The sequence below is a fragment of the Aulonocara sp. 'chitande type north' Nkhata Bay genome, linkage group LG20, assembly GCF_057382095.1.
Source record: "Aulonocara sp. 'chitande type north' Nkhata Bay isolate Kocher_YH1m ecotype deep benthic linkage group LG20, A_spYH_male_GT1.1, whole genome shotgun sequence".
NCBI classification, from domain to species: Eukaryota; Metazoa; Chordata; class Actinopteri; order Cichliformes; family Cichlidae; genus Aulonocara; species Aulonocara sp. 'chitande type north' Nkhata Bay.
Window position 1 is genome coordinate 27,878,043 of NC_141363.1, and position 13,970 is coordinate 27,892,012.

The window sequence follows — 13,970 nt, forward strand, 5'->3', positions numbered from 1 at the left end:
GGCAGACATCCAAGCAAGGGTCTCTAGTATGAAGAGTTGGACAGCACCAGGCCCCGACATGGTTCACGCCTACTGGCTGAAGAAGCTGACTGCCCTCCACGAGCATCTGGCAGCACATATGAACCAGCTGCTAGTTGACGAGAGACACCCGGAATGGCTAACCAAAGGTCGGACGGTCCTGATCCTCAAGGACCCCAAGAAGGGATGGGTCCCATCCAACTACCGACCAATAACCTGCCTCAGTACTACATGGAAGCTCCTGTCAAGCATCATATCGGCTAAGATGAACAGGCACATGGGTCAATACATGAGCGGGGCACAGAAAGGGATTGGCAAGAATACCAGAGGCGCAAAACACCAGCTACTGGTAGACAGAACAATCAGCCGAGACTGCAAGACCAGGGTCACCAACCTGTGCACTGCCTGGTTGGTTACAAGAAGGCCTATGACTCAATGCCCCACAGCTGGATACTGGAATGCCTAGAATTGTACAAGATCAATGGGACCCTGAGAGCCTTCATCAGGAACTCAATGGGGATGTGGCGTACAACACTAGAGGCCAACTCCAAGCCCATAGCACAAGTCACCATCAAGTGCGGGATCTACCAAGGAGATGCTCTGTCCCCACTGCTGTTCTGCATAGGCCTGAACCCCCCTCAGTGAGATCATTAACAAGACTGGCTACGGATACCGACTATGGAACGGAGCAGTTGTCAGCCACCTCCTGTACATGGATGACATCAAGCTGTACGCCAAGAGTGAACGAGACGTTGATTCACTGATCCACACGACCAGGATATACAGCAATGACATCGGGATGTCATTCGGGCTGGAGAAGTGTAGTCGGATGATAACAAAGAGAGGGAAGGTAGTCAGAACTGAGGGGATCGAACTACTAGAAGGCAACATTGCAGACATAGAGGTAGGGATGGGTATCGTTTAGGTTTTATCCGATACCGGTGCCAAATCGGTACTTTTGAAACGGTGCCGGTGCTTAAACGGTGCTCGAACCGGTGCTTAAAGAATGGAGAACACAAACTTTGTCCAAAAACCTCTCATGTTCAGCTGGGTTTTTTTGTAAAAAGATAACAATGTGTGCCTTTTCTGCAGCTATGTGGCATATATGGCATCACTCTTGGCTGGAAGCAGTGCTTAATCAATGGAAAAAACACAAACTTTGTCCAAAAACCTCTCATGTTTAACTGTTTCCCACTTTTTCTTTGGTCATTTTAGCCTTTTTGGCCAGGGTGAAGGGAGTATCTGCCATCAAACAAGAAGACAGCCGCATGTAGCTATGATGATGTTTGCTAGTTCACCTCACATGCATTAATGTAATAACGTGGTTAGCCTACTCAACGTAAATTACACACAAACAACATGAAGCTACTCACGCAGAGAAGAACGGCTGCTGCTGCATCATCATCCGTCATCATTTCTGCTACACTGGCAGGGCTAGGGGCCAGGACTCTATTCTTCGGGTTTTTGGGGGATGTTGCTCTGGGTCCGATAACTGGCAACCCACCCGACGTGCACGGTGTGAGGTCTCGCAGCAAGCTATCAAATACGGCGCATTTCTGGGCTTTTTAAAAAAAACGCTATGCGTCGCCAGGTGTTTCATCGGATTTGAGGTGTTACCTCCTTTGCACAGTATCACAGTATCAGCTTAAAGCACTTGTTGCAGGCTGCTGAGTTTGCTTATTTTGCTGTGAAGTACAGCCAGACTTTTGACCGCTTCGCCTTGGACATTTTTAATCTGTAGCTCTGCTCTAACAGAATGTACGTACCCGGCCCCGCCTACTATCCTCGGAAACGTAAAATGATTGGCTAGAAGTGTATCACAGCTCAGGAAAAAAAAGCACCGAAATAAAGCACCGAAATGTGCGCTGCTTTTCGGTCTGGTTACTACCGTTTATGTCAGAACCGGTGCCACCGGTACCCATCCCTGTGTAAAGATGCCCCTGAGATAATCCAGCACATAACAGCAGGGTGCAAGATGCTAGCAGGCAGGGCATACATGGAATGCCATAACCAAGTGGCCAGCATAGTATACAGAAACATCTGTGCCGAGTATGGCCTGGAAGTTCAGAGGTCAAAATGGGAGACGCCCCCAAGGGTGGTGGAGAATGACCGAGCTAAGATCCTGTGGGACTTCCAGATACAGACGGACAAAATGGTGGTGGCTAACCACCACAAAACATAGTGGTGGTAGACAAACAGAAGAAGACGGCCGTAGTGATCGATGTAGCGGTTCTGAATGACAGCAACATCAGAAAGAAGGAACACGAGAAACTTGAGAAATACCAAGGGCTCAGAGAAGAGCTCGAGAGGATGTGGAAGGTGAAGGTAACGGTGGTCCCTGTGGTAATCGGAGCACTAGGTGCGGTGACTCCCAAGCTAGGTGAGTGGCTCCACCAGATCCCGGGAACAACATCGGAGATCTCTGTCCAGAAGAGCGCAGTCCTGGGAACAGCTAAGATACTGTGCAGGACCATCAAGCTCCCAGGCCTCTGGTAGAGGACCCGAGCTTGAAGGATAAACCGCCCGCAGAGGGTGAGCTAGGTGTTTTTATATATATATATATATATCTCCACAGCCCCATCCCCCTTATTATGTGGGGATCTGGAGGCTCTGTTTTTGCCTTTTGATCTGTTACTGTGTAATCACTGTTAGTTGGAGTCTTTTCGGGAGATATGTCAGTAAGAAAACAAAGTGTAGACTACCCTTAGCGTTGTTCTTTAACCCCCTTCTTCTTAGCAGTGTATCAAGCTCACCTTACTGTTGCAACTGGACGAGCCTTCTTAGCTATGGCTGCTGGAACACAGGCTTCCTCCTGACACTCTTTGACCAGAGTGTGTTTGATGCCAACACCAGCAGCCAGCCCACCTGCTGCCTTTGAGGATACAAGCAATACGCTGAAGAAACTGAAGTGGAATAGCTTGACATGAGATGCTGCACCAATGCTTTCATCACACTGTCTCGTATGTCAGTGTTTCAGTCTATTCTTACCATGTTATCCAGGAGCCCAGGGTACGTCTGCTTGGTGTGGGAGCGCCGTGCCAACCACATACAAACCTCCTGACTGTCACTGACAGTGTAGCCATTGATATGAACTCCATACCGCTTCACCCCAAAGAGACCTGCAGTGTAGCAGCATGGTCTGCTCATACAGCTCAAACACAGGTATAATATAAAAGCCTGAGACGGTGCTCCAAAACCTACTTGTAGCTGCTCTTTCCATCCACATCAAAGGGCAGTCTGAAAATCTGGGCATTACACTGTATTTCTGAAAGAACAGATGTTTTAGTGTTATAAGTGAGAACATGTAAGTTGATTTAACCTTGAACATTTTTTCACACCTTCCACCTATATTTAAGACAGTGAAACTATCTTGCTTTGCCCTTTTCATTCCACCTGCTTATAACCATTCAGAGAAGTAAACAACTGAACCCAAAGCCAAAATGTAATGCAATGCAATTTGGTTAGCATGGTGGTTAGGACTCTTGCCACACAGCAAGAAGCTGCTGGGCTTGACTCCACCATCTGGCGGGGCTTTTCTTTATGAAGTTTGCATGTTCTCCTTGTGTCTGCATGGGTTCTCTCCAGGTTCTCCGGCTTCTTCCACCAGTCAAAGTCATGCAGTTAGTGGGATTATTTAAATAGATACATTTACATAATCCCATAATCCCACACAACATCCAGCCCTTTATGGGCTGGATGTTGTGTGGGATTGTGTAATTGTGTAATTTTCTTCTCCTACAGTCAGATCAAACTGATGCTTTTCTACTTGGTCTTAAATCCTCATAAGCAGGGTTTTTAATCAAATACTGCTAAGGTATTACCTTTGCCTTCATTAACACTGTGCTAAATCTTGGAGCTAATTTGACCAGCACATGTCCTTTAACATGCACTTTAATAAAATATGTGGGAGTGCTTTTTTTTTATTTGCAAGATATTGCAAAAAATTAGAAACATCATTTCTCAGAGTGATGTTGAAAAGCGTGTTCATGTTTATTAATTCTAGGCTGGACTATTATACTTTATTATTATCTGAGCAATCTAATCACTATATGCATGTGTATATATATATATATATATATATATATTAGGGGTGCAACGATATTCGTATCGATATTGAACCGTTCGATACAGTGCTTTCGGTTCGGTACGCATATGTATCGAACAATACAACATTTGTAATTTATTTTATCAATTTTCCTTCTGACGATGCTGTCTGTGTTGAGCGCTCAGTGAATCTGTGTTTGACTACTCCGCCTAGGCTGCACTGTCCAGCGCAGATCCACTGAGCGTTCAACACAGACAGCATAGTCAGAAGGAAGAGCGCAGGGCAAGCTAGCGAGACAGAAGTTAAGCTCTCCTTGCAACAGGCAAATTGAACCTCATTCAGATCTGGCGTTTGGAATTATTTTGGTTTTCATGTGACATATGACCCTGAAGGTAAGCGAGTCATGGACTAAAGTAAAACAGTATGTTGGATGTGCCATGCAATGCTCAATTACATTGGTGTGAACTAGTGTGTTAGCGCAGTTAGCTCGTTAACGTGTTGGCCGTCTAGCCCCATGCACGGAGCGATGGGTGGTAGCTCGTTAACGGAGATTTGCCGTGTTGTGGCGTTAAGGTCATTTCAACGAGATTAACCTGAAAGCACTAGTGGGAACACAACGAATATGACTGCACATTTACGCCGACATCATCCTAGTGCAAAGACAAGTGGAAGCAGACAACAAAAAGCAAGCATGCTACTAACTTTAGCCGAGTCATTTAGACAGCTGTTAGCACATGATTCTCCTTATGCTGCTGAGAATATAGCCCAGAAGAAGCGGATAGTATAGCTTTTATTTTGGAAAGAGCCATTTCTCTGTAATAAACTCTCTTTTCCAAAGATGAGTGATTCCTCAATCAGATACAGGGCTCGCAATATCGCTAGCCCGACGTCCCGGGGCTAGCGATTTTTTCAGTCGGGCTACCAAAATCTATCTCTTCCCTGCCCGTCGGGCTATTGTAGGAAAAATATATGTCAATGCTTTTGCATTCTTTCAGAAATGTAGCTGGGTAATTATGTCATTGGCATCGGTGAGCCACTGTCAATATGTGACATATTGAAGTCGCGTTTGAATTTGCGCTTGTTTTTTTGCTTTCACTTTGCAATCGTGCTAACTGTGTATAGAGAGCGACAGCACTGATCTGTGAGTGATGATAATTTGTGCACCAATTCCTCTGACATCGTCTTATTAATCGTTAGCTTACTATGCAAACATGACAAGTGAAATCTCCCGCAGCTTAAACATGTGAGAGGTTGATCGCGCAGAGAATCGCTGAGCTTATGTGAGTGCGTGTGTAAAAGCATTTCAGTTCTGCTGAGCCAAATAAGACAGGTCAGGGTGAAGAAGTGACAGCCAAAGAAAAGCTTACCACAAAACGGAGAAGTTATGACAAATCAGACTATAAGGCAAAAAGAAAGTGCAGCTTTATGGTTTCATGGACAAAAGAATTTCTGTGGCTGCAATATGATGAGCTAAATAACCAGGGCTGCACATAAGTGGTCCGCAGGTGCGCATTCGCTGTCAAAATAAAAAACACGCACAAGGGTTAGGGTTAAATTTAAAAACTGTACTTTTGAGTTAAAATATATATTTATAATTTTAATAAATGACAAATTAAAAATGCATGAACATTTTTTTGTATCGAAAAAATATCGAACCGTGACACCAAAGTATCGAACCGAACCGAACCGTGAATTTTGTGTATCGTTGCACCCCTAATATATATATATATATATATATATATATATATATATATATATATATATATATATATACACATATATATATATTCACACTAGAGCCCAACTTCAAGCCAATATCACAAGTTAACATCAAGTGCGGGATCTACTGCTGTTCTGCATAGGCCTGAACCCCCTCAGTGACACCGTTAACAAGACTGGCTACAGATACTGGCTACAGAATGGAGCTGTTGCCACCTCCTCTACATGGATGAAATTAAGCTGTATGCCAAGAGTGAACGTGACATTGATTCATTGATCCACACCACCAGGATCTATCTACAGGAACGACATCGGAATGTTGTTAAGACTGGAGAAATGTAGTCTGATGATAACAATGGAAGGTAGCCAGAACTGACAGGATTGAACTACTAGAAGGCAACATTGCAGACATAGAGGACAGCTACAGGTATCTGGGGATCCCACAGGTAAATGGGAACCATGAAGAGGCCGCTAGGAAAGCTGCAACCACTGAGTACCTGCAGAGGGTCAGGCAAGTCCTGAGGAGTCAACTGAATGGTAAGAAAAAGATCCAGGCTATCAACACCCCGTGATCAGGCACCCTGCTCGGTTAATAAGCTGGCCAAAGGAGCCACTGACATCAAGACCAGGAAACTTCTGACCATGCATGGAGGGTTTCACCCCAAGTCCAGCACCCTGGGGCTGTATGTTAAGCGTAGGGAAGGAGGCCGGGGACTAGTGAGTGTCCACAGTCCAGGATGAGGCAACGAACATCCATGAATACATCAGGAAGAAGGGGGCCATCTTCCTGACTGCGTGCTCAGTGAATACCTCAGGCAGCAGAAACCCAAGAAAGTAAAGGAAGAGGAGAAACCATCATGGAAGGACAGGCCCCTGCACGGTATGTACCACTGGCAGATAGCGGAGGTGGCTGATATCCAGAAATCCTACCAGTGGCTGAAAAAGCTGGACTAGAAGACAGCACAGAGGCACTAATGAGGACTTCCAGGTTATACTCGGCACAGATGTTCCTGTATACTATGCCAGCCACTTGGTTATGGTGCTCCATGCCGGCTAGCATCTTGCACCCTGCTGTTATGTGCTGGATTGTCTCAGGGGCATCTTTACACAACCTGCATCTGGAGTCTTGTGGTAGACCCCAGCCTCTATGTGCTCAGAGCTTGTTCCTGTGCTGCCATGATTAGTGCATCTGTGCTGTCTTTCAGTCCGGCTTTGTCCAGCCACTGGTAGGATTTCTGGATGTTAGCCACTTCCTCTATCTGCCTGTGGTACATACCGTGCAGAGGCCTGTCCCTCCATAATGGTGCCTCCTCTTTCTCTGCATTCTTGGGTTTCTGCTGCCTGAGGTATTCATTGAGCAAGTGAATGAAGGCTCTTAGGATCCTGTTGACCTTTTATAGTTCTAGGCATTCCAAGATCCAGGTGTGCGGCATCGAGCCACAGGCCTTCTTGTAATCAATCCAGACAGTGCATAAGTTGGTCAGCCTGGTCTTGCAGTCTCAGGCAACTGCTCTGTCTACCAATAGCTCGCGTTTGGCTCCTCCTCTTGCCAATCCCTTTCTGTGCCCCGCTATCGAGCTATGTGTCTGTTCGTCTTAGCTGCTATGATGCTTGACAGGAGTTTCCATGTGGTACTGAGGCAGGTTATTGGCCGGTAGATGGATGGAACCGGTTCCTTCTGGGGGTTAACCATTCTGGGTGTCTCTCATCCACTAGCAGCTGGTTCATTTGTGCTGTCCAACTCTTCATACTGGAGACCTTTTCTTGGATGTCTGCCACTGTAATGGTTACTGGTCTCTGTTCAGGGAGGTTGCTGGGGTTTGCTCTTAGATCCACTAGCCACTGAGCATTGCCGTCATGTGTTGTGTCCTTCTCCCATATGCTCTTCCAGTATTGCTCAGTCTCTGTATACCTTGGATGGTTCTGCCTTCTATCTTTCTGGTGTACCTCTTAAAGCGGCTGGCCAAGGCTGTCAGTCTTTCCTTGGTAGTTTCCAAGGCCTCAGGTAGAGACAGCGTGCTGTACTTCTTAGGCACCTTCTTCATCGCACCATTTTGCAGCTCCTATAGTTGGCTAACTTTCCTCCGTGCTTCCTTGATCTTGGCCTTTAGCCTCCTTTTCCATGGACTGTACTGCTCCTTGTGGCTGTTCTACTTGTAGCCAAGCACCTCATTGATCACTGCTGCCATGATGTAGATCAGCTGGTTAGTTGCAGATGGTTGCAGTAGGTATGGTCCATAGTGCTGCATTCACATCACCTAGTAGATCCTCAAAGGGTATTTTACGTAGTCTTGGTAATCGGCTACAGAGAGTCCAGGTTTCAAGCTTTGCAATGTTCCTGTTTTTCAGGTCAGTTCCCAATCTCAGGTGGGCTGTTCCCCCCTTGCCGTTGCATGTGTGTGTGTGTATATAAAAAATAAAAATAAAAAAAATACTATTTTGCTATATCATATAGTACTCTGAAACTGAAGTGCATGATCCTGCTGTATAACCCATACAGCATGATAATGTTCTAATACACTTGCAAGTCATGACAAATGGTTTGCACTGCAGTTCTCATTGCCAAGGGTAGCACAACCAGTTCTTAGGTTTAGAGGACAAATGAACCTCTTTTCCACTAGTACCTACTCATCTTGAGTCAACTCAACTAGACCCAACTTGGATTAGGTTGTTTTCCAATATAACTGAATACCATACCAATATGTTCACACTGTGGGAGTTAGCTAGCTGGGAAAACCTCTTACCAGCTCACATCAAGAACATTTGTGTGGTAGCTATTACATCCTTGGAGACACAGCTTGTCCCTTGCAAAGCTTGTTCTTGAAACCATTTCATGACACTGGACATTTAAAAAAGAAAATCATTTGAGCATGGCTGGTTATTGATAATGCTTTCAGCAGACTGAAGGGAAGGTGCCGTTGCCTTCCTAGTCATGTCCCCACAAACGTACTCCTGTTTAATGTCACTATGAATTTTGACAATAAAGTTGTGTTCTGTCTCCATCTTTGTTTCTAAGTTTTATTTTTCCTGGTGACCAAGATTCAGTGATACAAATTAAATGTTAAAAGATACATTTAACTTGTTTGTGTTATGTTAAATCCTATTAAACACTAACAGAGTTATAGGAAATGCCGACACCAGTATGACACAGTTTCTTGATATACTGTTGCAATAACTAAAATGTGCAATATCTTCTGCATTGGCGCATCCAATAATATAGTGTTTTTTGTGATGACTTTACCTGGCGAAGAAGATTATTTCTTTTGGTTACTTTTTATTACAAATGAGCTGTCATTGCACCAAAATTTCACTGATAATTGTTTGGTTCATACTTTTTTCCTACTGGTGTTGTAACAGACAACCCCCCCCCCCCAAAAAAAACAAAAAACAAAAAAAACTCACATACACAATGGTCACTGAATTCTTTATTATAGTCAGCAGCAAAATCCAAACGATTTACAATGTGCAAAATGAAGGCTGAAAAGTTAAACTATATACATTTATTGCATTCATGATGTAAAAATACTGGTGACTGCCAGTGCTACCCCTCAGCCTCCTACTAGCCACACCTATGGTATTAATTTCAAAATCCTACATTTTTGAGTTATTGCTTTCACAAGATTTTCAGAAAACTTGACCTCTGACCTTTCAAGTCAAGGTCACTGAGATTTAAACCTGTCCCCGATTTTTAGTAGTTGCACCTATGGTTTCAATTTAAATGTCCTACGTGACTTCCTTCTTGAGTTATCACATTTACAAAATTAGGAGTCCATGCTGCACGCTCGCCAACAGGGTGACGACGATACCACATCAGCCTTTCATAGCTGAGGGGTAAAAATGTCACTCATGCTGGCAACTCATTGCCTGTACAAGCTCACCCAGCACAAAGAGGAATGCCTGGATGAAGGTAGCACTCTGTAATCTCCTTCCTCTGGAAGATGGCTTCTTGCTCCATTGCCTTACATCTCTCACTGAGAAGCAAATCGATTGTGCTGTTCATGGTGGGCCAGATTTAGGACACTGAGCATGCATCTCTTCAAGTACACTTGTCAGGTCCGGTTTGGTGTGGGTCCTCTTCCTCTTGCGAAAGGCAGAAATGGGAGATGGTTAATGAAAGCCAGTTTAACAACAATATTGTGGAAATGTACTTGGAGCTAAAAATATTTTGTTCTTGGAAGTGACTACTTGGAGTTAGAGTTGATAGTTAACCATCTAGGTTATTGTCTGCATATAGGAGACAATGGTATTACCTTTAAAATATTCTTGTGAGTTCAAAGTGAGGATAATTAGCATAAAAGACGCATTAACCCATAAAGAACTCACCATCCTCATTATGGTTTCCAACAATGCTGTAGCCGAGTCAAGCCCAATCTTCCTCCTGTTGCTTGCCGGTCAGTGCCTGCAGATGCAGTCCATTTGATTGAACCATTTCCAATCGAACCACTCTGACTGTGGTGGTCCTTGATGGTCCTGCAATCGCTTTTATATTTGATAGGTTTTTGTTGAGATTGCTCTTGTACGTCCTCTGGTATCCCTGAGCAGCCATCAGCTCACAGATCTCCTGGTACACATTCTCATTTCAGGTTGTTCTGCCTGGTTCCTGCTATCATCAGTCACCAAGACCAAATAAATATGCATATCATGATTGGTCTAAGGTATTGGTTTTTGCGTAGACACTTCCCCAATTACAAAAATGGCAGGTTTGATTTTTGTGAAGGACTTGCTTTTATGTGACATTGAGTCAGTGGTTCCCAAACTTTTTTTTTCCACTAGGCTCCTTTGTTTTACAAGAAAATCTTCACACAGCCTCCTAAACTGCAGCCTATTTGTTGAATCAGAGGTTAGATCAATGAACTGTTCCTCCTTGGATGTGCTGAAGTCAGCAGGGGCTGTTCATCATATTTTCTTGTCTTTGGCTTGGAACGAAGTTAGTTTGGCGATGCTTCATCTTCTGCTTTGCATTTGCGTGGGAGCCCCCCCACAGCACTGAGTGATGTCACTGACTGGCAATCGGTGGAATGCAGTCTACCAATGTCACATTTTTGGATCGACTCTGCTCACTTGGAATCCCAACAGATAGTAAAAAAGTACCTGGAATAAGGAACTACTACCCAATGGAAAACCCAAAAAACCGAGTCGAGCCAAGTGGAGCCAAGTAGGTACTAGTGGAACAGAAATATGACTCTTCCCCCCCCCCACACACACACACACTTTTACTTAGGCCTAGGCACATAAAAACTAATGCTAAGAAAGGTGGCAAAAACGTTTTCAAAGCAGTGTTTATTGTAGGGCATAGGCCTAGAAATCAAAACACACTTTATAGCTGGAATTGGAGTCACAAAATTTTTAAAAAATTCACTTTCATGTTGGATTTAGAAAACAGGACAAATTGTATCACAAAACAGAGGACAGTGTAATCCACCCACAACGCCAAAGGTTTGTAGGAACCCTTCAGTTCCTACAAACACTACTTCCTCTACATTTGCGCGTACTTGAGTCTCAGATGTTGCAGTGAGGACACACTTGCAAACAATGTTCCCTCTAAGCTGCGCGCGTGCGCGGTCTCTGCACACAAAAAATCTGCGTTGCGCACAAAAAAAAAATTACAATTGAAACTTAACAATTCTGTTTTGCAGTGTTAGTCAGTAAGTGACTGGCTGCGCCCGTGTAAGTGGGCTAAAGCAGTTAATTAAAAGTAGTCTAACATAAATGTAAATGCTGTAATTTGCTTATTTTAATAAACCATATAATTTGGATGGATTCGATGCAGGCGTGACCACAGTAGACATGTCTGCTGTTGCTCACAGTGGTCCAAGGGACCGCTCAGGGAGTTTGTGTGTTCGCTCAGACACATGAAAAATTAGAGGGAACGTTGCTTGCAAAGTTGAAAGGTTTTTAGTAAATTCTGACTTTGGCACAGAGCTGGGGGTCAGGCTTGGTTTTACAACTCGTGATACAGTTGGCCACGGGTAAAGAGTATGTAATGCTTCCAGTGAAAAACCACACAAAGACACGTTTGACTTGCGCGCCTCACCTCATCTCTCCATCCTTTAAGGCAGGTTAAAGAGGGCTCCTGTCTGAGAGCTTGCAGTACATGACTCACAGCCTCGGATCTCTTTTCGTACGAGTCCAGGCCGTGGCAGAGGGTCACTGCACCCTGGTGTGGCGGACTGAACACGTCTGGATAGCGTGCTAAAAGCGAAGCTACGTGAGGAGGTATCCAGCCGACCTGGGCTCCTTCAATCTCAAAACGAAAGCAGCTTGAACGACACGAACCTGTGGAGAGAAATATAGACGTGGTTACTTATCAAACTGCCTTCATCCGTTTCATCCTTTCTCTTACTGTCACCCGCATACCTGGTAAATAAAAGTTATTCATTTTACGGAGGAGCTGGAGTATGTTTTCTGCCCAAGAACAACTAGCCATTTTAAATGTCTTTAAATAACTGCACACACAACTCAGCTGCTAGCACTGTAGCCACTCTACTGCGCATGCCCACGATACAGCCGCTGTTGTGAGATTTCTCCCTGAGATCTGCTTGTCAGGCAGCACTTCCACTGACCCGCTGGGTAACGGGAAAAATGACGGCAACAAAAAGGTCACTGAAGTAAAGATTCTTATTTTATTTTATTTTTTTGCCCATTCACATCTCATCTCCATCATTTTATCATGAGGTCTCCCCCCCACTAGTGCTATGCGATGATATTGCAAATTTTGGTAGTGATCCGATACAGGGCCTGCATATCAATACTGATACTGTAACTTATAAAGGCAGCTTATTTCGAGGAGAGCAGCCATGATCTTCATACATTTGCAAATTTGCAAACACATTATAATGACTACTAAGTCACTGTTATTTCCACTAACCTCCCCGTTCATATTCGCACTGCCGAGTCTATCCAGTCTTTTAAATTACGTCTTAAAACTTATTTTTTTACTTTGGCTTTTGATTCTGTCTAGTTGGCTGTTTTAGCTTGTTGCGTTGTTACCTATTGTTTGTTGTCCTCTTCTATTGTTTGTTTTAACTGTCTCATGTTTTTATTGACTGTGAAGCACTATGGTCAACACTGTTGTTTTTAATATGTGCTATATAAATAAATTTTGATTTGATTTCAGAATCAGAATCAGAATCAGAATACTTTATTGATCCCTGGGGGAAATTATTTTTTGTTACAGTGCTCCATTCTAAACCAACATTAAGACAAGACAGACAATACACTAACTAAGAATAGTACAATATATACATATATATACATACATACATACATAAGTCACTCATAGATAAATAGTTGGAAAAGAAACATGTGTAGTTGTAGCAGCAAACAGTGTGTTAAGTGGATGCGTTGTACAGGGAGATGGCCACAGGCAGGAATGATTTCCTGTGTCGTTCAGTGGTGCTTTTCGGTAATCTCAGTCTCTCACTGAACGAGCTCCTGTGACTGACCAGCATGTCATGGAGTGGGTGGGAGGTGTTATCCAACATTGTCTTTATCTTGGACAGCATCCGCCTCTCCGACACCACCTTGAGGGAGTCCAGCTCCATCCCCACAACATTGCTGGCCTTACGGATCAGTTTATTAAGTCTGTTGGCATCTGCGACCCTCAGCCTGCTCCCCCAGCATGCAACAGCATAGAGGATCGCACTGGCCACAACAGACTCATAGAAAATCCTCAGCATTTTCTGGCAGATGTTGAAGGACCTCAGTCGCCTCAAAAAATAGAGACGACTCTGGCCCTTCCTGTAAAGTGCTGTGGTGTTTTTAGCCCAGTTCAGTTTATTGTCAATGTGTACTCCAAGGTATTTATAGTCCTCCACAATGTCAACACTGACCCCCTGAATTGAAACAGGGGTCAAGTGTTTCCTGGTCTTCCTGAAGTCCACGATCAGTTCCTTGGTCTTTGCCACATTGAGCTGCAGATGATTCTGCTCACACCACGTGACAAAGGAGTCGACCACAGCCCGGTACTCTGTCTCATCATCCCTGCTGATGCATCCAACCACCGCAGAGTCATCAGAAAACTTCTGAAGATGGCAGGTCTCTGTGCAGTGGCTGAAGTCTGTGGTGTAGAGGGTGAAGAGGAAGGGGGAGAGGACAGTCCCCTGTGGTGCCCCTGTGTTGCTGATCACCTTGTCAGACACACACTGTGGGAGACGTACATATTGTGGTCTTCCTGTCAGGTAATCAA

At 44.3% G+C, this 13,970-nt stretch overlaps 1 protein-coding gene across 1 annotated transcript in view; it reads right to left on the reverse strand.

The window, feature by feature from the left end:
* The window catches only part of tpk2 (thiamin pyrophosphokinase 2), a 23,009-nt gene extending 10,731 nt beyond the window's left edge, over nucleotides 1-12,278 (reverse strand). Inside the window, exons 1-5 of the mRNA XM_086278960.1 lie at nucleotides 12,140-12,278; nucleotides 11,817-12,058; nucleotides 3,220-3,283; nucleotides 3,007-3,137; nucleotides 2,772-2,890 (exon numbers count right to left, since the gene is read on the reverse strand). Of these exons, the coding sequence (XP_086135086.1) occupies nucleotides 2,772-2,890; nucleotides 3,007-3,137; nucleotides 3,220-3,283; nucleotides 11,817-12,058; nucleotides 12,140-12,209 (626 nt within the window). The 5' untranslated portion in view covers nucleotides 12,210-12,278. The remainder of the gene's footprint in view (nucleotides 1-2,771; nucleotides 2,891-3,006; nucleotides 3,138-3,219; nucleotides 3,284-11,816; nucleotides 12,059-12,139) is intronic.
* Between the last annotated feature and the right edge of the window lie 1,692 nt (nucleotides 12,279-13,970).